Source organism: Cynocephalus volans, chromosome 7 (assembly GCF_027409185.1).
Source record: "Cynocephalus volans isolate mCynVol1 chromosome 7, mCynVol1.pri, whole genome shotgun sequence".
NCBI lineage: Eukaryota > Metazoa > Chordata > Mammalia > Dermoptera > Cynocephalidae > Cynocephalus > Cynocephalus volans.
The window spans coordinates 69,235,558-69,258,693 of NC_084466.1; the positions used below are offsets into that span (position 1 = coordinate 69,235,558).

General features: G+C 46.4%; 1 protein-coding gene across 2 annotated transcripts in view; it reads right to left on the reverse strand.

The window, feature by feature from the left end:
• The window catches only part of DHRS12 (dehydrogenase/reductase 12), a 33,310-nt gene that overhangs the window by 8,122 nt on the left and 2,052 nt on the right, over window positions 1-23,136 (reverse strand). For both annotated transcript variants that reach the window (XM_063102875.1, XM_063102876.1), the window contains exons 2-5: window positions 20,548-20,681; window positions 18,891-18,973; window positions 12,358-12,450; window positions 11,191-11,272 (exon numbers count right to left, since the gene is read on the reverse strand). In XM_063102875.1, coding sequence (XP_062958945.1) covers window positions 11,191-11,272; window positions 12,358-12,450; window positions 18,891-18,973; window positions 20,548-20,681 — 392 coding nt within the window. The remainder of the gene's footprint in view (window positions 1-11,190; window positions 11,273-12,357; window positions 12,451-18,890; window positions 18,974-20,547; window positions 20,682-23,136) is intronic.

Consider the following 23,136-nt stretch of genomic DNA (forward strand, 5'->3'; position numbering starts at 1 on the left):
TGCAGGCCCCTCACCCTTGGACTTCTCAGTCTCCAGAACTGTAAGAAACAAATCTCTATTCTTTATAAATGACCCAGTCTTAGGTGTTCTGTTATAGCAACACAAGTGGACGAGACAGCATCACCACATGACCACCTCTCACCACGGCTTCCTGTACTCAGCCTGCAGGACCAGCCTGGAATTGTGAAACTGGCACCTCCACTGGAGGTGGAGCTGAGGCCTGCATTAGAGCCCTGGCACCTACCAGCCAGTGGGCAAGGGTTGGAGCATTTTTGACTTTGGTTTCTTTACCTGTGGAAGGGCAATCATAGCTGGCCAGCCCACCTCACAAGATCAGAGCTTTGTGATGAAATAAAAGTGTATGTATGTACTGTGAGGACTGGAAAGTTCTCTGGGCAGGTCAGTTTTGTCATTTTATAGCTGTATTATCATTTGTAATTCTGAGTTGTGACTTTCATCTCAAATAGCATTCTTAGTTATCTACAGCCCAATTTATTTTTGAAGGGGCTGCCTCGTTCGTATTTGTGGATTTTAAAAGTGTCCTGAACCCTGGGTCTTGAACAGCTGTTAACCTCCATCCAGTGGCCTTGGACATTTCCTTTGTATTCGGGGCTGGTGACTTTCTCTGTGATTTAATTTGCGAGAAATAGAAAGGACTTCTGGCAAAAGTGATCTGCCCTGTCAGTCTGCCCTGGTGGATTGTCATAAATGACTCTGAGGAAGGGAAATAAAAGCTGACAGGAGGGGCTTGCTCCCCTGCCTGCCCAGGGCACCTCCTCTCTCCTCTCCAGGATGGCAAGGGCGAGGGTGAACCCATCTGCACTCCTATTCCCGACCTGAGAGGTGCTCACACATTTTGTTTTCTGCGTCAGAAACCGTGAGAATGCACCTGTTTCAATTTAGATGTTAACAGAGTCACCTGCAGGAAGATTCGCAGGACCGTTCATCCCTGCCAACTTCTCTCTCCTCTAGGGCATGGCCAGGCGGTAGATGACTTTTAAAAACCCCTAGAGAAACAGCACAGTTTCTAACAGTAGGCTTTCCAGATCTTTTCAAAATCTCCCTTTTCCGAAACCCACAAAACAGGCCCTTCCTCATTCTCCTCCCCAGGCCCACCCACCTCGCAAAGGGAGCAGACTGGGACAGGTATGCTTCTGTCGGCTTCTTGCCACCCAGGTCACCAGGACATGCATGACTCTCCATACCAGAAGGCACTGCTCCTCCCTGAGAAGGAGGCGAAGTAGCTCTTTCTAGCTACGAGCAGTTTACAATCCTCCAAGCTCCCAGCTGGCCTTCAGTGTCTTGCTCAGACCAGGGAAGGGAAACACAATAATAATCTGCTATGATAATAACATAGAAATATATAAGATATGTGTGTGTGTGTGTATATGTGCATATATATATATATATATATATAAATCTGTTTTTAAAAGAACGGAAATTAGAGAATTCCAGAGAGGTTTAGTGACTTCTCCAGTGTCCCAGCAAGTCCATATAAAGTGGAAAACAGATGGCAAATCTCCCTCTTCTTGAATCATTAAACCATGCTGAGTCCCGACTAATGCCAAGGGAGTAGAAATGTATCCCACTGTTTGCAAGTCATTGTTCCCTCGGTGAACATAATGCCAGTTGCTCCTTGCCCAGTTCATACAGACCCAATCACAAGCCTGTCATTAACACGTGAGTCAATGTCACGCTCCTGCCCATGAAGTCCTTTAGCACTCTGGGTTCCCCACCAAATTAAGCAAAAAGCCCTCCTCAGCCTGGTGCAGTAGACTTCTTTTGGAGACACACCCATTCCCTCCCCTTAGGGGTCGGCCCTGCACGCATCCTTTTTATAACGACAACGAACACATAACTGAGTCTTTACCCTGGGCCGGGCACTGTGTTTGTCCCATGTGGCCTAGACCCCAAAGGCAGAGTGGACTGAGCTGGGGTGACACCTGATCCAAGCCGTGCCAGCTGAACTGTCCCCCCACCTTCCCCCTGTTCTCAGGGTAGGATGCGTCACAGCACACCTGAGCCATATGCACAGAAAAGCAGAGGGGCTGCCTCCAGAGGGGAGAGGACAGGGTGGTTATGAAGACAGTCTGTGGACAACAGTCCCAGAGAACAAAGTGCAGCCTGGTTGCTGATGGCTCTCCTGTCCTCACCCAAAGCCACTGTGCCTCTGCCATTGAGTCCTGTGAGGGCTACCCTTGCAGCCCATTGATAAATGATTTTTGTTTCGTCTGCTTGAGTGGGTTCCTGTTACTTGTAACAAAACAATCCCTAAGACACTTGGCTTGTCCTAGCTAGAAAGTCCACCAGTTCTCCTGGGATAATCAGCTACCTTTTAAAATGAGAATGTCTCTGGAAAGATACAAAACAGGCATCGCTGAAAATGGCTAATGTGTGCTTTCAGTCATTCATATCTTAGTGTGAACCAATTCAGTAACTTTCTTTTCTTCTAAGACTTCCCGGCTATTATCAGGGACATTTAAGGGATTCAGGATTTTGATGAGAGAAGAGAGAGATTTTAGAGTATGGGCTCCCAGAGGAGGGCAGGCCTAGGTGTAGGGAAGGCACCTTCAGCTACTGGAAAATTTGCCCAAGGTTAGTCCTGTTCCCAGTAATAAGGAAAATAATTCATTATCATTATGACTCATTAGTATTTTTAATTTACACAATGCCTTCCTTCCAAGGAACTCATTATGTCGATGGAGGTTCATTATGAGAAAGAGATTTGGGAGTGGAATTTATGTTGGACACAGTCTTCTAAATATGGCAACAAGGACGTTTATTACATGAGTACATGACTTGAAGCAAATCTCTCTCTATAAACTAATTAAGAAGGGATGTAAAACTGTGTCAAGCCTGGGTAATACTGAAGGAGAGATGCTGAGTGTTCTTAAAGCTTTGCTAAAACCACATTTCCATCCTCCAAATATGAAATTCATCATGCTCCTGAAATTATACAATATCTTGGTTATGATAGATTTTAATAGCATTAAAGGTAATTATTTTTTGATGAGAAAAATATATTGCAATTTGAAAATTTAGCATAGGAAAACTGGTTGGAGTTTCTATTAAGAAACCGTCTAAGCCACTTTGAATTAAAGCCACTTTGGTTAGTAGCCAGTGGGTTATGTACTTCCCAACTGTGCTATCTGCCAGAGAAAATCATTGTCCTTCTATCCCAGGGAAGCTCCTGGTGCAGATCTTAAAGCAGCAGACAGTTGCACTGGTGAATACCATTTGGTACTTCTTTAGAACAGTAATAAAAACCTCCCATAGTGAGCCCGGGGTACTCACACCTGACTTTACAAATTATATGAAGATGATTTCAAAGATCGTAGTACCTGAGGAAGCCAGCAGGACAGAGCCCAGAGAAAGCAAGCCATTAGAAGGCATCAGAGGCATTGGCTCTCAAGGGGTATTCTTAGTTTGGGGTCAGAAAGTGGTGGCGGGGAGTCAGGTCTTCCCCCCTGCCTCCAACCTCAGCTCATCCCCTCTTGTCCCATTCCATTTACTCAACAGGTATTGATCAAGGGCCTGCTAAATGCCAGACCCGGTGCCAAGTGCAAGGCCCCAGAGTGAAGGCTCCCTGCCCACACAGTGCTCACCAGGCGTCACCAGGCACTGCCATGTCATTATGTGGCTATGTACCTGCACCCTCTACCAACAGAAGCAAAGACTGCTATGAGTGAGGGGCAGAGCAGGAGGTCTGGTGGTGTCAGGGCCCGAATTAAAAATGAAGAGACATTTCAGCTAAGATTTAGAGGCAGGAATAAGTGGGCAGATGGGTGGAGAGGGTTGGGGAGGACACCACGTGTTGCTGGCCTGGAGCACTGGCTATGCAGAGACCCGAGGCTGGGGCTCAGCCAGGCTGTGCCACAGAAGTAGGGTGTGGGGAGGCTGGGGCCTCAAGTGACAACGCCAAAGACACTCGATGTGCATGAAACCCAGGGATGAATTTAAGCAAGATGAAACAGATCTGTCCATATATGGATCACGCTGTTGCTTTATGGAGGCAGCTTCTGGCAGGGAGGCAGGCATGAGGGGGCACAGCGAGCCCTCGTGTTATGACACTCTGTCATGGTGACCGAGGAGGCTTGGGCAGAGTGGTAGCGGTGGAGTTGAAGAGAAGGGACAGATTGGAGACATGTCGTGGGAGTGACCCAAAGGCATGATAATTGACTGGATATGGGGTGGGGGGAAGTGTCCAGGAGGAACAAGCGGTGGACGTGAGGCCAGCTGCCATGTGGGATGACTAAAGGAGGCGAAGATCGTGAGGGAAGTCAAGGCCTCAGTTTTGTGCGTTCTGAGTTAGAGGTGTTTGAGATCTGGACTAGGAGCTCAGAAGAGCGATCTGGGCTGGAGACCCCGAGGAGCCAGGGCACACGAGGCATCTGGGGCCATGGGCAGGGGTGACAACCTGGCAGAGAGTGCGTGGAAAGCGAGGAGAGGAGGGCCCAGGAGGAGGCTAGGAGGAGCGCCAACGTGCCAGCCACGTGGAGAAGTTGCAGCCAGCTCGGAGGCTGAGGAGGAAGGAGCCAGCGAGGACAGCCACACCTCAGAGGGCGGAGGTGCAGAGCGCAATGGGGAGTGCGCCGGGGAGCGGAGGATGGGAACGGAGGCGTGCTCTCCGCATTAGGCGCTGTCATGTCATAACCAGTGACCTCAGCAAGTCAGTCGCCAGTGGTTGGGGAGAACACCAGACTGCAGTGGGTGGTAGAAGGCACAGGAAGTGGGCAGCTGGCTGTGGAGGCACCATGGAGGCCATGCCGCAGGCTGGTGCAGCGAACTGTGTTTCTGACATAAGGGACTGGGCAGCCCCTGTTGTTGCACCAGTGATGGGCTCCTGAGACAGATGAAAGAAGCTGCTTTTCAGCAGGGAGAACCCAAGTGGGCACTTGAGCCTCAGCTCATTAAAAGGACAAAGGTGCTTAGCTGGGATTTTGTTTTTAAAACTCCCCACATGAGTGCACTCCTTATAAAACACTCACCAAATCCCAGCCAGATAATCAGTTCAGGTCCTGGGTCCACAGGACAACTTCGGATGTGGCCAGGAGACACAGAAGAGCAGTCACCACAAAGCCCAGAGAGGGCTCAGACCTGTCTGGGAAAAGGAGCGGTGGGCAGGGGGTGGGGACCACAAAACGTGGCCCAGAAAACTCCACGAGACTTTGTGTTTCATTAAAGGCAGCCTCAATAGCTGGCAGAAACCAAAAGCTGATAGGCAAATGATCTCCAACTTCTGAATAATTCTCTCTCCTGAGTTCCCCAGTGCAGTTTGAGACCAAGAGTCTCTCCAGGGCTTAAAGGTCCTTCTAGGGGTCAAGGAGGCTCCCACTTGTGGTTTGTGGAGCTCCAGACCCCAGTTGCCTCCCCTGTGATCTCAAATCTGTCCCCTGCCAAGCTTTAGGGAACACAGTCCTCCTTTGGGAAGGTACCCAAAAAGAATCATCATAAACAATCTGCTTCTCTCTAAGACATGGACTCACTACATGCCAGGCTTGTGCTGAAAGTTACAATGCTTTCCCTTCTTTTTTTCTGTCTCATATATATATGAAAAAATATATATTTTACATATAGTAAAATTCTTTATGCATGTGTACACAATTCTATGAGTTTTGACAAATGCATTATATTTGACCCTATGCATTAGGCTATGGTGTGATTCAGAACAGTTCCATCACCCCAAACACCCCTCATAGTCACTCACATTCCCGCTGTAATAACACCCTCCTCCCACCCCAAACCCCCACAGCCACTCATCTCTTCTCAGTCCCCATAGGTTTGCCTTTTCCAGAATGTCCTATAAATGGAATCATATAGGCATACCCTTTTGAGTCTAGCTTGACTTTCACCAATGCATTTAAGATCCATCCACATTGTTACTTAGGTCAGTATTTTGTTCCTTTTTTATTACGGAATAGCATTCCATTGTATGGAAGTGCCATAGTTTATCTATGTATCAGCTGAAGGATATCAGGGCTGTTCCCAGTCTGGGGTGACTATGAATAAAGCAGCCACAAATATTTGTGTGAACACAAGTTATTTCTGTTGGGTAAATAACTTAAAACTCTTTCTTTAATCTTCGCCTCTGACCTATAAAAGTATCATTATTCCCATTTTGTAGAATGGAAAAGTAAAGCTTGGGGAGGTTTACACAATTTGCACGTAGTCACATAACTGGGGGAACTGGACTACAGACCCAGTCACTCATCAGCTCAGTTCAGCCAATGGGGATGGAGCCCCTCCCAAGAGCCAGGCAGAGTCTGCCCTCGAGGATCCATGCTCTGTGCAAGAGACCAGCCTGTCAGCAGATGGTGTGTACTGTTCTACGACAGGCACACAGAAGGGGCTACGGGAGCCCAGGGGAGGAGCACCGACCGACCAGGCTCTGGGAGGGGGAGGGTGCCAGGTGTGTCACAGAGGAGTGGTGAAAGTTACAGGTGGGACGTTTCAGATAGAAGAGAAACAGGAACAAAAGCATAGAGGTAGGGCTGCTGGTGTCAGGTTCCAAAAATGAGAGCTGACTGCTAGAGGATCCTTGTAGGAAAATAATGGGAAACACGTTTGGACAGGTAGGTGGGGTCGTCTAACAAAGAACTTCAATTCCAGTTAGGGAATTTGGATGTTAAAACAATATTAGCTGACATTTCTGCAGTACTTAGTATTTCCTAGGTACTGCGCCTCTCTGGGAATCTTGAAGGTTGTGAGCTGGAAGGAGGTCTGAGAAGTACATGGGTGGAGCTCAGGGTAAAGGCCACTGACAAGAATGGTTGGCAGCAAACACATCCGTGTCTGACGAGCTATTCTACTCTGGGGTTCTTTCCTCTGCTCTCCTCTGTGCTCCATACGCTCGCTCCCTTCGTGGATGGAAAGAGAACTTAGCTTATGGTTGCTGGAATGGTTATGTGTCTAATTCCCTCACTAGTCCCCTCAGGAGTCCCTTTAATTTCTGAATCCTCATCACGGGCCACAGTGTCTGACATATAGGAGGACCTTCATAAATGTTTATGGAACAAATAAGACGCTTTTGTTCATTAAATATTTTGGTTAATAGTTACCAAATCAAACTCAGGTAACCCATTTCCAGAGAATCAGAACATAAAAAAATAAACCTTTGTGGTAGCTTAGTGTTCGACAATAATCCCTGCTAACCACCTCCACGGGAGTACACTTCCCTGACGCTTGATTTTGGGCTCTGTGCAATGACTTGCTTGGGTCAGTTGGATGCCAGTGGCAGTGAAGCAGGCAGGGGTTTGGAATTGCTTGTACACCTGGGCTTCTGCCACTGTCATGAGAACATACCCTGGCTGTCCTAATGGTCCAAGGAGGATGACAGACATTTAGAACATACTCCAGACCCAACCTGCTGCTTAGAGACATCTAGCTGAGCCCAGCTGAGATTAGCCCACCCCATGGACCTGCAGAAGAGTCAGCAAAAAATATATGCTTATTACATATGTCCCTGGAGTTGTTCGTTATATAGCAATGGCCAATGGATACAACCCTATACCAAAAATGCCCCAACTACAATTTTGCTGTCCTTTGTTTAGAAAGGTGAGTCACAGACTCTGGTTTCAGACTACCTCTACCCCTCAGTCTCCTCATCTGTAAAATCTGTAAAACTGTTACGAGGATTCAATGAGGGAATCCGAGAAAGCATATGGTGTGGCCCCTGGCACATAGGAATTGCTCAGTGTGCTATTATTATGAAGCGTCCCTGTGTTGAACAGCACTGATCACTGGTGGGGGGATACACCAGTAGCAGAGAGTGCCACACAGCAGAATGTCAAGCGACATTTACTGTACACTGATGTATGTCCTTTCAAAATGACCTAGAGTGAATTTCCCCACCTTCTGCCAAAGAGTTAAGGCACCACTGCCTGTTTATTACAGTCAATTAATCGGTGACGCAACTGTCCTGGTGGAGGTAGAATCAGTGTCCTCGTCTGTGTCCTGAGGTGTGAGAGAGGCTAAGATGCGGGTGAGAGTTTTAATCTGCTAACGCTGAACTGTGGCAGGCTGCCAGCAGGACACTCAGCTCAGCATTGCCTCCCTCTCATCTGTCTTCACTCCCCACAGACTCTTACTGCCACTGAATACTGACGGGCAAAACCTCTGCAACTGGAGAAGACCCAAAACCCAGGGCGAGAACAGTGACCACCAGAATCTGCCTCATGCAATCTCTTCACCTCCACATTCATCTCCCCTCCAGCCTACCCAGAGCAGCTCAGTTGTCCCACAGGATAAATCATGAAAATTTCTCTGTGCCACAAAAGGTAAAGGGGAGTTATTCCAAACTTCATCCAATTCATATACTATGATGTCTCAACCAAGAGCCATGCTCAGGCGTAGTCTCTGAAGGTATCTCACATTTAACTAATGCGCCAGCTTCCAAACCCTTAGGATCTGGTGATAAATTGTGTGAATACGGGTGTTTGCACTATCCTCAGAGTATCAGGAAACTACTGATGTTTGTCTGGGGATTGCAAATGTTTCTGGAGGCCTGAGTGAATCTCAGAAAATAGAAAACAACTTATCCCACATTACATAATCAGGCCGGGAAAACATGTTTCATATTAAAAAAGCAGCCAGCAATTTCCCCGCCTCAGACAGAGGTCTGGGTTTTTCATTTGGCCCTGGACCTGCTTAAGAATGACAATATTTTAACCTCTCTGTATCTCCTCATCTCTCAAGCAAAGACACAGGAAGCTGCCCCCCGTGGCTGGCATGGCTCTTTGTATACTGTACTGTGTCTTTCACTTGAGGGAGGATAAATAAATATCAAAGCGCAAGAATTATTATGCTTCTCAGAGAGGTTGGAAAGATCAATAAAATGTTTCTAGCACAAATAGGAAAGGAAAAGAAATACCAAGATCCTTAGAAGCAGGCTGGATCCATACAAAGGTATAATATAACCAGCTGTATAATCAAAAAGGCAGTCTCTTTAGAGTCTATCATGCCTGTCCATACGCTCAAGTAATGCAAAGGTCCTTCTAATCTTTACCACAAACCTTTGGGCTCCTCTAAGAAGTGCTCCCAGCCCCAGCTTGACCTCCCCTGGCATGTCTGGTCACCCCCCTCCCAGTACTCCTGAGCAATAACACAGTGACTAGGTTGAAGGAGGAGATGCTGGGGTTGTTGGAAGTGTGGGCTGTTTATGAACGTGGCTGCGGAGCCAGTCAGACTTAGGTTCAAATTCTGGCTCTTCCACTTGACCTTGAGCAAGTTATATAACTTCTCTCAGTCTCAGTTTCCCCATCTGTAACATATGCCTCCATCACACGGTGGTCATGAGAGTTAAATGACAGATATACATATATATATATATATATATATCTGTACATGTACATGTGTGCCCAGCACGCAGTAAACACTCAGCAGAATTTTGTCAGATGGTAGGTGGGTGGGTGGGCAGCAGAACTGGCTTGATCGTCTGCAGTCACACAAAGCCCTGCACTTGGAAGGGCCCTGCATGTGGTTTAATGCACTGTGGCTGCTGTATTGAAATCCTTACTTTTGGAACACGAAGCCCTGCACTTTCATTTGGTGCTGGGCTCCTGCTGAGTAGTCCCTGGGGGACCGGCTGTGGCACACTAGGAGTCTTTGCTGTCCTACAGAGACACAAGCCAAAACCCAGCAGGACCCCACATTTTGGTACTTTTCGTAATTTCGGCAATGATAACACATTTGGAACAAAGTCAACAATGGAAATATTTTGTACTAAACCTGTGCCATTTCATAGCAAGCTTCCAGGTATTTGTTTTTAGAAATGCAACCTCACTACTGGGGAGAAAGCTTCCTCCCCACTCCTGAGGTTTCTTCTTCCTGTAGAGAGTATAATTAGGGTGATTCTGTCCTCGCTCAGCCCTTCCTCCCTCCATCCAGGGAGGAGAAACACTTTTCAATAGTAAATTTCATAAATTTGGGGACAATGAACTGGACGTGCTCAGCTCCGCTCCCCCTTTCTCCTCTTCCTGTGGTGGGAGAGGAGGAGAGTCCTAGGTGATGAAGTAGGTGAGTCTTTCTAATTCTGGGGTTCAATATTAGGAAACCCATTTGGATCTCGCACTGAGCTGTGCCCTTCAACCAGCCTTATCAGTAACAACGGTGATATTCTGGCTGTCATTCGTTATTCCATAGTCTTACTCCTCAACTTGTTCAGTTCTTGGGTGGGAAGAAGGTTGCTATTTAATGGACATCATCAATGACCCCAACAACCATGAACCCCTGCCATCCACCTTGTGCCTTAGGACAATGCTTAATTAGAACCCCTCACTAAAAGCTTAATTTACTACATGGAAGGGGTATAGGTACTGGAGAGAGTCTTAGATTCATTGCATCTCCGAGCTGAAAGGCATCGAGATAACCTACCCCAAACCTGGTGGTTCAAGAAAAAGAAAATCCAAAGAGGTTCCTGGTACATTGCTTCTCAAACTCCAGTGTGCATCAGAATCATCTGGAAGGCTTGCTAAAAGAGATTAACTCTCAGCCTCATCCCAGAGTTTCAGATTCAGTAGGTCTGGGGGTGGGGACTGAGAATATGCACATCTACCACGTTCCCAGGTGCTGTTGCTGCTCTGGGAACCCCAGTTTGAGAACCAGTGGCCCAACATAAACGATTTCAGCCTGTTATTACAGAGCAGGAACCAGAGCCCAGCTACCCTGTGCTCTAGCCAAACACCTTTCTCGGTCCATCTTCTTGTCTAATGGTTGCGCCTTCCTCAGCCCTGGCTGGGATTCTCTTGGCTGCAGTTTTATATCTGCTCTCTCCACTTGAGCAGAACTTGCTCTCTTCTCCAAAATAATGTCTACAGTGAGGCTTGAGCCTAGAAAAAAAGGCTTTAACAATACTAAGTATTTCTGGCACTGGTATATGTTATAAGAAACATAAAAAGAGAGTGTGGTAGTTTTTTTTGTTTTGGGGGGGCTGTTTTTGGTGGCAGGCCAGTACAAGGATCAAACCCTGAACCTTGGCGCTACCAGGGCCACTCTCTAACCAAGGGAGCCTACTGGCCAGCCCCCAGAGTGTGTTTTACAAAGAAAAATTACTACAAGTGCGGATAAATTTAAAGAAAATATAATCATGCCAAAAAACCATTGATCAATTGGGTTTTTTTTGTTCCTTCTGTGATCCATCTATGTCAATGTTTATTTTGCTAAAAAACAAACAAGAAAACTTCTTGTACTTACCCAGAGTATTGGTAGCAAAGTTTTTTTCAAGTCCATCTTCTGTGAGTTCTCTTTCATTGACCATGCAACCTGCATTATTGATCTAGAAATTATAGTTCCCGTTTCAAAATAAAGAAAAATAGGGCCAAAGGACCTTTTTCCAAACTCCACACCTCCACGCCACTGCCAACCCTGAGCTCTTTCCCAATATTTAAGTGACAGTGACAATTCTCTTCAACTGTTCCTTCACTTTAAACCCCTTCCAGGAAAATGCCAAACATGGAAATGTGCAAAGATCTCCAATTCAGAGGGCTCGACTAAGCAACCTAATTCACAAGAAAGTGCTCTGAGAATTTGTTCAGACCAGCACTGTCCACTATAAATATCTAATTTAAGTTTTCTAATAGCCACATTAAAAAGGTAAAAAGAAACAGGTAAAATTAATTTTAGTAATATATTTGATTTAGTCAACCATATCCAAAATAGTATCATTTTAACATGCAATCAATGTAGAAAGTATTAATGAGATAGCATTTTTTTTTTCACACTAAGTCTCCGAAATCTGCTGATTTTTACTCTTACACCACATCTCAATTTGGACTAGCTACATTTCAAATGCTCCATAGCCATAACGGACAGTGCAAGTCCAGACCTTGGCCCATGCGACACTGTGGAGCACATTGGAAACTATTTGTGTAGAAAAGCAGCTTAGCTCAAAGTGGAATATCTGGGAAGAGTAGAGTGGGCACCTTTCCACCTGAGTCCTCCCAGGGTCTCCTTGGAGTTTCACACTGATGAGGTTACTAAAAGATTTTGCTTGTCTGCAGCAGGTATTCTTTTGGACTAAGCTTTTTATTTTTCCCTGAGCTTCTAATTTCAATATACCAATCCCCAAATCTGTAGGACTCAGGAATATAGATACACATGAAAAATGGAACATACTCCTCCTCCCTCAATACTTACCCAGTGGACGGCCCCTCCCTTTCCCCACAAACCTAACTAACATGCTGGGTCTCCTCTTGAATCCGATGAGTGAACTTGATTACACTTGATTAAACAGGCCCAACCATAAAGATTCTTACTAAGATTTTCACATGAAGACACACACATACACATCCATCCACACCCATACAGACGAAAAATGCTCAAATATGAGATTTGTATTATATTTATGTTTACAAAGCTTACCAGAACGTGGAGTTTATGTTCCTGCTTGAAATTTTCAACAAATTTCCAGATTTTCTTGGGCTCAGATAAGTCCACAATGTGTAGAAAGATGTTCTAAATCAGAAAGCAAAAGATGTTGTAAATCGTTTTTTAAAAAAGATTAGCATTTTTTTTTAATATTAAAAGAATACAGGTACGTGGTTTTAAAAAATCAAATACTTTGGAATGATATAAAATGGAAAATAACAGCCCCACTCTTCAGAAGGAAACCATTGTTCACAGTTTCTTATGAATCATCTGGAAATATTTTAAGCATATACTATATATACACACACAATATATGTTTTTAAGCTATATATATATACACACACACATATTTACATATATTTTTATTTATATATATCCTTTTCCCACACAAATAGGATCAGCTATACATTGTTCTACATCCTTCTTTTTCACTTAACAATGTCTTTTATTTTATTGTAGTAACAACACTTTTAAAAAAACTTTATGTTATTGTGATAAGAACGCTTAACATGAGTTCTACCCTTTTAACAAAATTTTAAGGATACAGTACATTATGTTACTATAGGTACAATGTATGCAGCTGTCTTAGAGATTATACATCTTCCTAAATGAAGCTTTATGCCCATTGATTAGTAAGTCCCCACTTTCCTCTTCCCCCAGTTCCTGGCAACCACCATTCCACTCTTTGATCCTATGAATTTGACTGTTTTAGATACTTCATACTCGTGTAAGAAAGATCATAGTCATTTGTCTTTCTGTGACTGGCTTATTTCACTTAGCATAATGTCCTTAAGGTTCATCCATATCGTTGCATTTTGCAGAATTTCCTTCTTTTTTAAGGGTGAACAATATTTTATTGTATGTCTATACCACAGTCTCTTTATTTGTCTGCTGATGGGCATTTAGGTTGTTTCTACATCTTGGCTATTGTGAACAGTGCTTCAGTGAACTCGGGAGTGCTAATAGCTCTTCAGGATCCTGATTTCAATTCTTCTGGATAAATACCCAGAAGTGTGACTGCTGGAGCATATGGTAGTTCTATTTTTACTTTTTTAAAGAACCTCCATACTGTTTTCCATCGGGGCTGCACCATTTTGAATTCCCACAGTGTCCAAGGGTTCCAATTTCTCCACAGCCTCACCAACACTTGTTTTTTGGTTTTGGGGATTTTTTTTTTTTTTTTTTATTATAGCCATCCTGAAAAGTCTGAGGTGATATCTCATGGTGGTTTTGATTTGCATTTCCCTGATGACTAGTGATGTTGAGCATTTTTTCATATGTGTGTTGGCTATTCATATGTCTTCTTTGGAGAGATGTCTATTCAAGTTCCTAGCCCATTTTTCAATTGGGTTATTAGCTTTTTTTCCTATTGAGTTGTAGGATTAATAATATGTCTTGGAGATGTTTTCCTTATGCATAAACCTACCCTATTTCTTTTAATGGCTATATAACATACCCTCATGTGTATATGTCATAGTTTCCTGCTGCCAGTAATTTAGGGTTTTTCGTGAATATCTTGCTCTTAAGACAATATCTTAGGTACATCATAAATGTAAGATGACAGCATCCTCTGTGACCCTCAATCCTTGCTTATGAAGCTTGTCAATCTCTGCCCTGCACTACGGTTATCACTGAACACAGCTACCTCTCCCAAGAGACTTAGACTGCTCGATGTCTAAAGCCTCTCTTTCCCTTACGGTAAAACACACGGTCATACACATGGTGGATGATTAATGTACACTGGTTGTTTATACCTTTTCCTCTGTACCCAGCGCATGAATCCAAACTCACATTTTAGTGAACGTGAGGATGTTCTCTCTGAGCTTCCGTGGCTGGGTGCGACTTATCACCAACCCAAGGCAGACATTCCTGAGCACTGAACCTACAGCTGAGGATCTGAACCCCAGCCACAGTTCCCTTGATAAAGCAGAGAAGTTCAATGCCCTGCCTCAGTTTCACTATCGACTGAGCCATAGTTGTGGTCAGAATTTCTTTTTACTGATCTTGAGACATCTTGTTTTCTCACCCTGAGACAAAGGCTCAGAGAATGAGAGAAGAGAAGCAACCCCGCACTTCCATGACTCAGAAAGTCTGCAGCCAGCTTGAATACCAACCTTCAGCTTACGTCTGGCACAGCTGAATATTCCTCTACCTTCAAAGGACAGGAAAAGTATTGTCTGTACAAGATTAGGCTCTGTAAAAATGTCTGTGAAAGCCCTCACCCAGCCAGGGCAGACACAAGGCTGCTGATTCATACCTGGTCATTCGGGAGCCTGCACCAGCCACTGCAAACTGAGTGTAGACACCAATCCTTGCCCTCAGACACCAATCCACAGCCACCCTACGCTCCCCCTCCCACCCAACAGTGCCAGGTAGCGCCCATATAAAATCCAGGTTAAAAACAACAACAACAAAATTCAAGTGAACTGAAACCAGTTCTGCTTTGAACATTCCACAAGCCCCTTGAGCACCCAAGGTGTCTCAGAATGAAAAGGAGGTGGCAGCAGGGAAGAGAGAATCGCTGTTCTAGATAAATGAACCATGGAGCCTGGTGACATGAAGCATCATAAAAAAAATGAAGGAAATCATTTGTCTCCCTCTGGGACAAAACAGGAAGCCAGGAAGCACCCAGAAGAAGCTGGCAGTCTGCTGTGGCCAGGAGAAAGAACTGGGAGCTGGTGCACATGTGTAAAAATCGCAATCTGCAGATCCACACAATGAAAAGGCTTGCCCTAGGAGCCCTGTAGATCTACCTATGTAGATCGTGCACATGCTCTCTGAAGTAGAAATCACTATGTAGGGACAAGGTGGTATTTAATATTAACGCTGAGTACACTGGAAGCCAAACCAATCATTTTGAGAAGGTGAAAATCCATGTTGGCCTGGGAGCTGGAGAGTAGAAAACCTTGTCTTTCATCTTGGTGTCTGATGTTGATGGGATCGATCCCCGACAAGACACAAGGCACTTTTTCAGCACCCTGCAGCCACATCAGGGGGATGGCAGGAGTTCAAATGTGGCCCAGGCACCTGTGCCTGTGGGATCTTTCCCTCTAATACCCATAATTCCAGTTTAATCATGAGAAAGACATCAGAAAAATCTTAATTGAGGGACATTCTACTAAATTCCTGACCAGCACGCCTCAAAACTGTCAAGTCATCAAAAACTAGGAAGTCTGAAAAACTGTCACAGCCAAGAGGAGCCAAGGAGACATGATGACTAAAAATGTAATGTGGAATCCAAGGTGGGATCTGGGAACAGAAACAAGACATTAGGGAAAAGCTGAGGAAATCTGAATAAAGCATGAAGTGGAAGTTTAGCTGATAATACTGTATCAATATTGGTTCATTAGTTGTAAAAAATGAACCATGCTAATATAAGATGTTAACGAAGGGAAAACTGGTGATGGGGTAGAAAGGAACTCTCTATACTATTTTCACAACTTTTCTGTGCATCTAAAACTATTCTAAAATAAAGTTTTTTTTTTAAATGTTGGCCAGGGAGGTAACTGCCAGACAAAAGTTCGGTGCCCTTCTATCCAGGCTCAAGGCAGCGATGAACTGCAGTCACAAGCTCGAGGAAGCAGGTGCACCCTGGTTTTCTCCCCAGGCCCTTTGAGAGCATCGTGCCAAGTGGACAGGTGAGCAGGGAGTTTGCTCTATAACAAGCATGGCTTTCCCCAAGCTTGGGTCACACATGGCCTCTCCAGAAAGATCACTTGGCACGATATTAACCTGTCCATGCATCCACACACCTGATCTTACCAAGCCAGTGTGTACAAGAAGCTCAGATTCCCACGTGACCTTAAGTCCCACCTGGTGCCCAGCTTGCCCGTGCCCACCTGACTCAGCCGGCCGACTGCATACCTCACCCAGAACCTCCTTCCTGTCCAAGAACTTCTGCTCCTCAACGTCCACCCAATCACACAACCAGCGCCAGCCCCTCCACTGTCCTCACTGCTCTACCTCACGCCACTTCTGCTTCTAGGAGCTGGCAGCCTTCCGACTCCCGCTGAGCAGGGCCTGCACACTCATTAAATAGAACTGGGGAACCTGAAGTAGAGAATGCAAGGTTGGGAGCTGTAATAATATTAGGATAAACAATAAAGATAATACCAATAATAATAATAATAATAGCTCCTCCTATTGATTAGGAACTATGCATTCTTAGGGTACCCTGAACATCCACATTGTTGCCTTTCTCGTGTTATTTCAGCCAGGGTCTAACAGTAACCTCTTTCAACAGAGGGAACTGGATGTAGGGACTGGTTTCCCAGGTGATGAAGGAAGGTGATAGCTCAAGGAGATTGGTGAAGTAACACAGAGATAGTAACAACAGGAAGCTACTACCAGCCCTAGGCTCAAGGAACAAAGGGAGAACACAGTGGGACCTGAGTTCAGGAACCAGAGGAAGAACCAGAGAGGAGATTCAGTCATCACCAGGGAAGCCAATATCCTGGTTTCCTCCTTCCTCCCACCTACCAATCTTCCTCCCATACTTGCCATTGGCCAAACCCAGCTGGTGTAGCTGGATGGTGCAAGAGCCGGAGAAACACATACCCGGGGGGCCCCAACACAACCCCACTGGGATGCAGAGCAGGCAGGCCCAGGGCAGGAATATATGCACCAGAGGAATTGCTTGTTAATCTCCTACATCCCACACAAGACCATAAGGGGCTGTGACTGTCTTGATCACCTGTGTGGCTCCAGCTCCTAGTACACTGCCCTACATAGGGTTCACACTCAAATCTGTGTTAGAAAGTGAATAAAGTAATGTTGCCCCTATTTTCTGATGAGGAAACTAAGGTGTGGGGAAGCCCAAGTTGACATGGCTCGACAGCACAGAAGCAGGATTCAGATCCGAGCCTGGCCCCTTCCTATACCACGCTGTGTGTGTGGGGGGGCTCCTGTGAATGGCAGACCAGATGAAGCTGTGCAGGGGGCCTCTTTGCCAAAAGGGAGGAGACACTGAGTCAGGGAAACCACACACACAGGTGTAAGCAGATGGGCACCGTCAGCCCTGCACCCTCTGGGCTCTGAGTGCCAGAAGCCACCGATAAACACAAAGGAGGAGTGGCTTTCCTGTGTGTGTTCAGATCCCATTGTGTGTGTGTGTGTGTGTGTGTGTGAGAGAGAGAGAGAGAGAGAGAGTGAAGGCCGTAGGCAAGGGGCTACCTCTCTCCCCACCCCAGGAACATGCTCGCTGCCCTCTCAGCTCTGTATCCCTCCCCACGATGGCAGAATTAGATATAAGAATGGTCCCATATTATACACAAGATCATACTGTTATCTTTTTCCATATAAATCCACTTTTTAAAAAATGTGGCCCAAACCGCAGCAGGCTGGAATCCAGGCAAACCTCTTCCTGCCCGAGGCCTGAGATTAGTATTCTTGTTGCATCCTGTAGCAGCACAACTGGAAGTTATCAGCAGGCAGACAGCCAGCTTAAAGTCTCAAGAACTGCAGCCCGTGGATCGCAGCGGCACTTGCAGACATTAGAGTTAGATTTAGAGACCCTCACACTCGTCGCCAGCACTAAGCCTCTCTAAGGCATCTGATGGGGTGAGACTGGTGATGTCTGAGAGCAAGGGAAAGGAACAGCAACTTGCATTGGAAATGCTATTTCAAAGCTGATGCAAAATATTCCATCCTAGATTGGGGCATTTTTTTCTTTGGCCATGGTTCAAAGTGGCAGTTGCGGGGCAGGGATGCTGCCTGTCCCTTCCCAACCCCCTCCCACGGGCTTCCCAGTTGTAGGGTCTGCTGGAGAAGAAGGCTTAACAGGAGAGAGGTGGGAACGGAATGAAGATGTTCCTTAGTGACAGTGAGTGGCCTTGGTGACTGAGGGTCATCGGCAGTGGGGGTCAGGGCTCTCCATCCACCAGCCTCACGGGTGACCGGCCTGTGCAGTTGCAGAGGCGATGCATTCAGAAGTGCCCCAACCTTGCTTCAAAGTTCTGCCTTCACCGTCTTGGAATTCTTAATAACTTTTACACCAGGGTCCCACATTTTCAGTTGCACTGAGGCCCAAAAATTATGTAGCCAGACCTGGTTTTGACTCTCTCAGAATTGGAAGACCACAAGAGGTGAGCTGGTCTGAAAGCTCGTTAGAAAGTGGCTCTCATCAAGACCAAAATGCTGGGGGTTGTTCCTCTTTACTGGAAGGTCACTGGGTCAATGTATAGCTTGGTGGCAACTAAGTCACCCTTGATGTGTCTGACGTGGGCTCCCGGTGGGATAGAAAACCTGGCAGTGCCACTGCCCAGTGTACTCCCCACAGCAAGGATTGGCTCCTGTCTTCTGGCTTCACAGCATCCCAGGGCCATGGGGCCAAACCTCAGTGCCCCACTTACCCTGGGTCAAACCCAGCACTCAAAAGCAGGTCTCCAGCTCTCTTGGCTGAGGCTGCTTCCAAAGCAGAAGCACAAACACAGGCCATTGCCAGCCCAGAGGACACGGGCAGGAGTCCAGCCCAGCCTTGCAGTTGACCGCAGAAGCCCCAGCAGGAGGGAGGACGAAGAGCAGCTCACCTGGTTACCGCTCTCCCTGATGATCTCCCCTTTGGCACCTGCAGCTCGTTCTGGATCTCGACAAGCCAGGTGAACTGTGCCACCTGGTGGAATTCAACGAAACCATCTGTGAGTTACAGCCAAAGTTATGGAAACCAGCTTTTCCAAATGAAAAGTTAAGGCATGTGGGCTCACAAAAAGAATACCTGAAACAGACTATTCTCTTAAATCTAGGTGGATGATCCCCACAATTAGAGTGGCGAGGGTAACAGTGAGAGTGATACTGGAACTTTCTCCCTTGCCCATCTGGGATGACTGACTGTACATCTGGAATGATGTCCTATTTTTTTTAAGGGTCTGAACACATCAAGGATAAGAAATGTGGGTCTTGGCCACACCTGCATCCCTAGTATTTAGCACAGCACCTGACACCAGTCTCAGCCCCAGCTGCACTGTACTCACCTGGGGAGTTTAAAGATCCAGATGATGGGCCCAGGCCTGGGTGTTTTAAAAGCTCCCCAGGTGATCTAATGTTCAAAGTTGAGAACCACTGACCTGACAGGTACTAGGGACTCACTAAGTATTGAATGTTGAATCCACAAATGGCCCTCACAGTATTCCAGCAAATGCCATGCCACAATTAATCAAGGTTCATTTAAAGGGGATGCCCTGGCCACAGCAGTTAAAAGCAATCATTATGGAGTCTGCCTTCTTCACTAAAAATAGCCCACTTTATTAAAAGGAGTCTGCTTCAAGGGAGGCTACAGACTAACCACGAAACCAGCCCCTCTCCTTCTCCTCTGCACAACACAACAGAGGGATTTCAGTCGCTAAGATGCAGTTTATCCTCTCCCTGACTCGGCAGATAATTAAATAAAGCTCCAAATGACATAATATTCCCCTCGAAAATGCTTAACTTTGTTTTAGGGGGGGAAAGAAAGGAAACATCTTCAGTATCTTGAAAAGTGATGAATTCCCAAGCTATTCCCCAGACTTCCGGAACATCAATTTTTCCTGGACAAGAGATCTGGAGACAGGCGGCAAACTTTCCCAGTCACCACAGTCCATTTGGTGACCCGGGACAGTTGAGTTTATGCAGGAAATTCTGGCTTTTGCCCTGCAGAAAACTTCTCCTGACTGAATGTTTATGGGGCACCTGGAGAGCCTCCTTATGGCTGAGTTTAGGGAAGGGAAGAAGTAACCTTGGAGGCCGGACACCAGCAAGGAGGAAGTTCAATGCAGTCCCCTCTCCAGTTATTTTGGGGGCACTGGCTCTTAACTGGGGCCCACAACCAAATTGTGGTGGACTCAACCCAACTCCCCAAGAGACTCATGGAAAGACATGAGGTAGAGATGAGGTCTCCATGGTTTGGTTTGGTTTTTTAAGTTCCACCAGTGACGACCAGGGTTGGCTTGAGTCCTGAACTGCTCTTAATCAGAAAACACTGTGACATGTGGGCAGGATCCAGACTCTCCTGGAAAGGACCCCAGTCACTTCTCTATCCACCTCCAGCTTGAAGCTCAACACAGCTCAGAAAGCTGCAGCTGTGCCCATCACCATGGGGTCACTGTCTGGGACTTCCTGACCTGCTTGTGACGCAGGGCACTCTCCCCAGGGTTGACCAGCTGCGGGCTGGCCACAGGGCTCAGCGGACATGTGGGTTAGCAGGCTGCTCACCTCGCTTGGCTATTTCAATGGCAGTTGCTTTTCCAATGCCACTGTTCCCTCCAGTGACCAAGAAGGCTCTTCCAGGAACTTGGACTTCCAAGTCATCAGGGACAAAGTCCTTAGATGCAGATTCATAGCCACTCCTGGAAACAGCAGACCCACGGAAAGAATGGCTGTAAGGAGCTGGGAACACAAACCCCTGCAAGGAGAAATCCTGATTCTAGGTGGGCATTGCTGCTCACTCTGCCTCTTCCGACACATCCCACAACTCCAGCCTCCCTCAGCCCCTGCTTCCCTCCATGGTTTCACAAACACCAACTTCTAAGGAGCAATATTTCCTGGACCATTATTTTCTTGAACTTTTGAAAATGTGTAGATGCCAACAGTCTGGATCCAAACTATCTTTTTCTGACTGCCTCTAATGCTGGGAAGTGGCCAAAAAAAACCCCAAACCTTTGATAGACAGATTGCTTTTTTCCCATTTTGGGAGGGAAAGCTTAGGAGACCATTAGCATCATGCTTATGGCATCTCAGGACAAGGATCCCTACCTAACTGGAGAAGGGGGGAAGATTTGCAAGTAAGGAATAGAGGAGGAGGAAGGTGGAGGTATTTGAGCTCTGCACCCACGCAGGAAGCCAAGGCTCCTTCAGGGCCACATGGTGTGTGCTGCACCCCTCTAGGGGTACCATCAGATCACAGTGATGAGAAACTTGTATCTGCATTATGACAATTTTCTGGCAGATGACCTCAAAGCCTATTGAGGAGGAGGTGCTTTTTCTAATTTGCACAAAGGCATCATATCGAATGGAGGCAACCCTGAGTTCCCTCATTGTTTCTCCCCTTCCTTTTGAGAGACCTCTCCTACCTTTAGTTTCCTGGTATTTCCTGGTTATGAAATTGGCTGAGGGCAGTGGAGGCAGAATGGGGGGATGGCACGAGGCAGCCCTGAGGGCAGACTCCCTACACGCAGGCAGGCTGGGGTCTCAGAGCTTGCATCCCTCACCCACAGAGCCGAGTGACTTCTCCCCTGCTATACAGAACTGGACTCTAACCTGACGCTTCCACCAGAGGCCCACAACCCTCCCACATGCTGTGTTTATGCACAGACTTCCAACAGCTGGTCTCCTGCCCTACGCCCTGGATACTGGGGAAGAAGCCAAAGGATGTTTATGAGCTTGGATTTGGTTTAGAAGTCATTGCCACAGGGCAGGCATCACTTCTTGTCTCAGACAAGCCAGATTTAAGAGAACAAGAAGAATGTTCCTGTACCCACCATCTGTAGCATCCAGGGAGAATGTCAGAGAATGCCCTACCCTCTGCTTCTGCTATGAGTGGCCCAGTTAGGGGGCAAGCAAGACTTCTTGTTTCAAAGCCTTCCTGAAAGGTCGACTTGAAACTAAAAATAATATCAATAACAAGGGCTTGGATTGAACTACCTGGGTTTAAATCACAGCTCTGCCTCTTAATAGCTGTGTGACTTTGTGGGTTGACATAACCTTCCTGAACTCCTGTCTCCTCATCTGCAGAAAGAGGATAAGAGCCTCCTCTTGGGCACCTAAATGAGATCATGTGTGTTAGGCATTTATCACAGCACTTGGAACACAGTAAGAGCTCAATAAATAGCAGTTGCTGTTATTATGACAATACCTTCTATGTTCAAACTTGAACTCATTTGCCACCTCCCCCTGTCCCTTCAAATCAGTAGGGACCTTGAGAGAATTTTGAACAGTAAACACAGATAAAGCTGTGAGTTTTTCCTCCTACAAGTGGAGGTGTGTCCTGGGATCACTGTGAAAGGATTTTCTGGCAGAGGCCAGGGGTTCCTCAGAAAGAGCAAAGGACCCTGAATCAGTGAACAGGGGCCTAGCTAGGAAAAGGCACTGTGGGGGGTGGGTGAGAACTTCCCGAGCCACAGCAGAGGCAGAAAAAGAGCAGGCCACAGGACCACGCGGGATACTGGCCCAGAAGATCCCCTTCCTCCAGGGGCAGGAAGCTGAGAAGCTTTTCTATGGGACACGTACTAGAGGAGACATTAGCCTCAGGGCTACCACGTTTATCCTTTATCCGTATTAGAGACTACTGTTTGCTGAGGGCGGCCTGTGGATTAAACCTCTTCTTCAAATTCTGGGTCACAGCGTTGCCGAGTGGTGGTGCCAGGCTAGCCGGCAGGACATGTCCTACCCTCCCCTTGTCCTCTGCTACACTTGAATTCCATCCTGGTCCAATCCGTTGTCAATAATAAGACTTGGTTCTTATGTATCCTCCTGTCCCTTTTAGGGAGGCATTTTATCTTCACAAACTCTTGACAGCAGTCTCTTTCAAATGGAGAGACATTAGTGGCCTGTTTAAAGTCACAAGATGGTAGGTGACAAACCCAAAGGATGTGTTCCATTCAACACCCCTCATAGGTATTCAAATGGTTATCCCCAGACAAGCAGCATCAGCATCACCTGGAAACCTGTTAGAAACGCCTTTTCTGCCTACTGAGTCAGACACTTCCGGTGGGACCTGAATCTGTGGTCTCACATGCCCTCCAGGTGATTTTGATTCAAGCCCACGGAACAGTTGTATTTAGTATTTCCTGAACCCCAGATGAC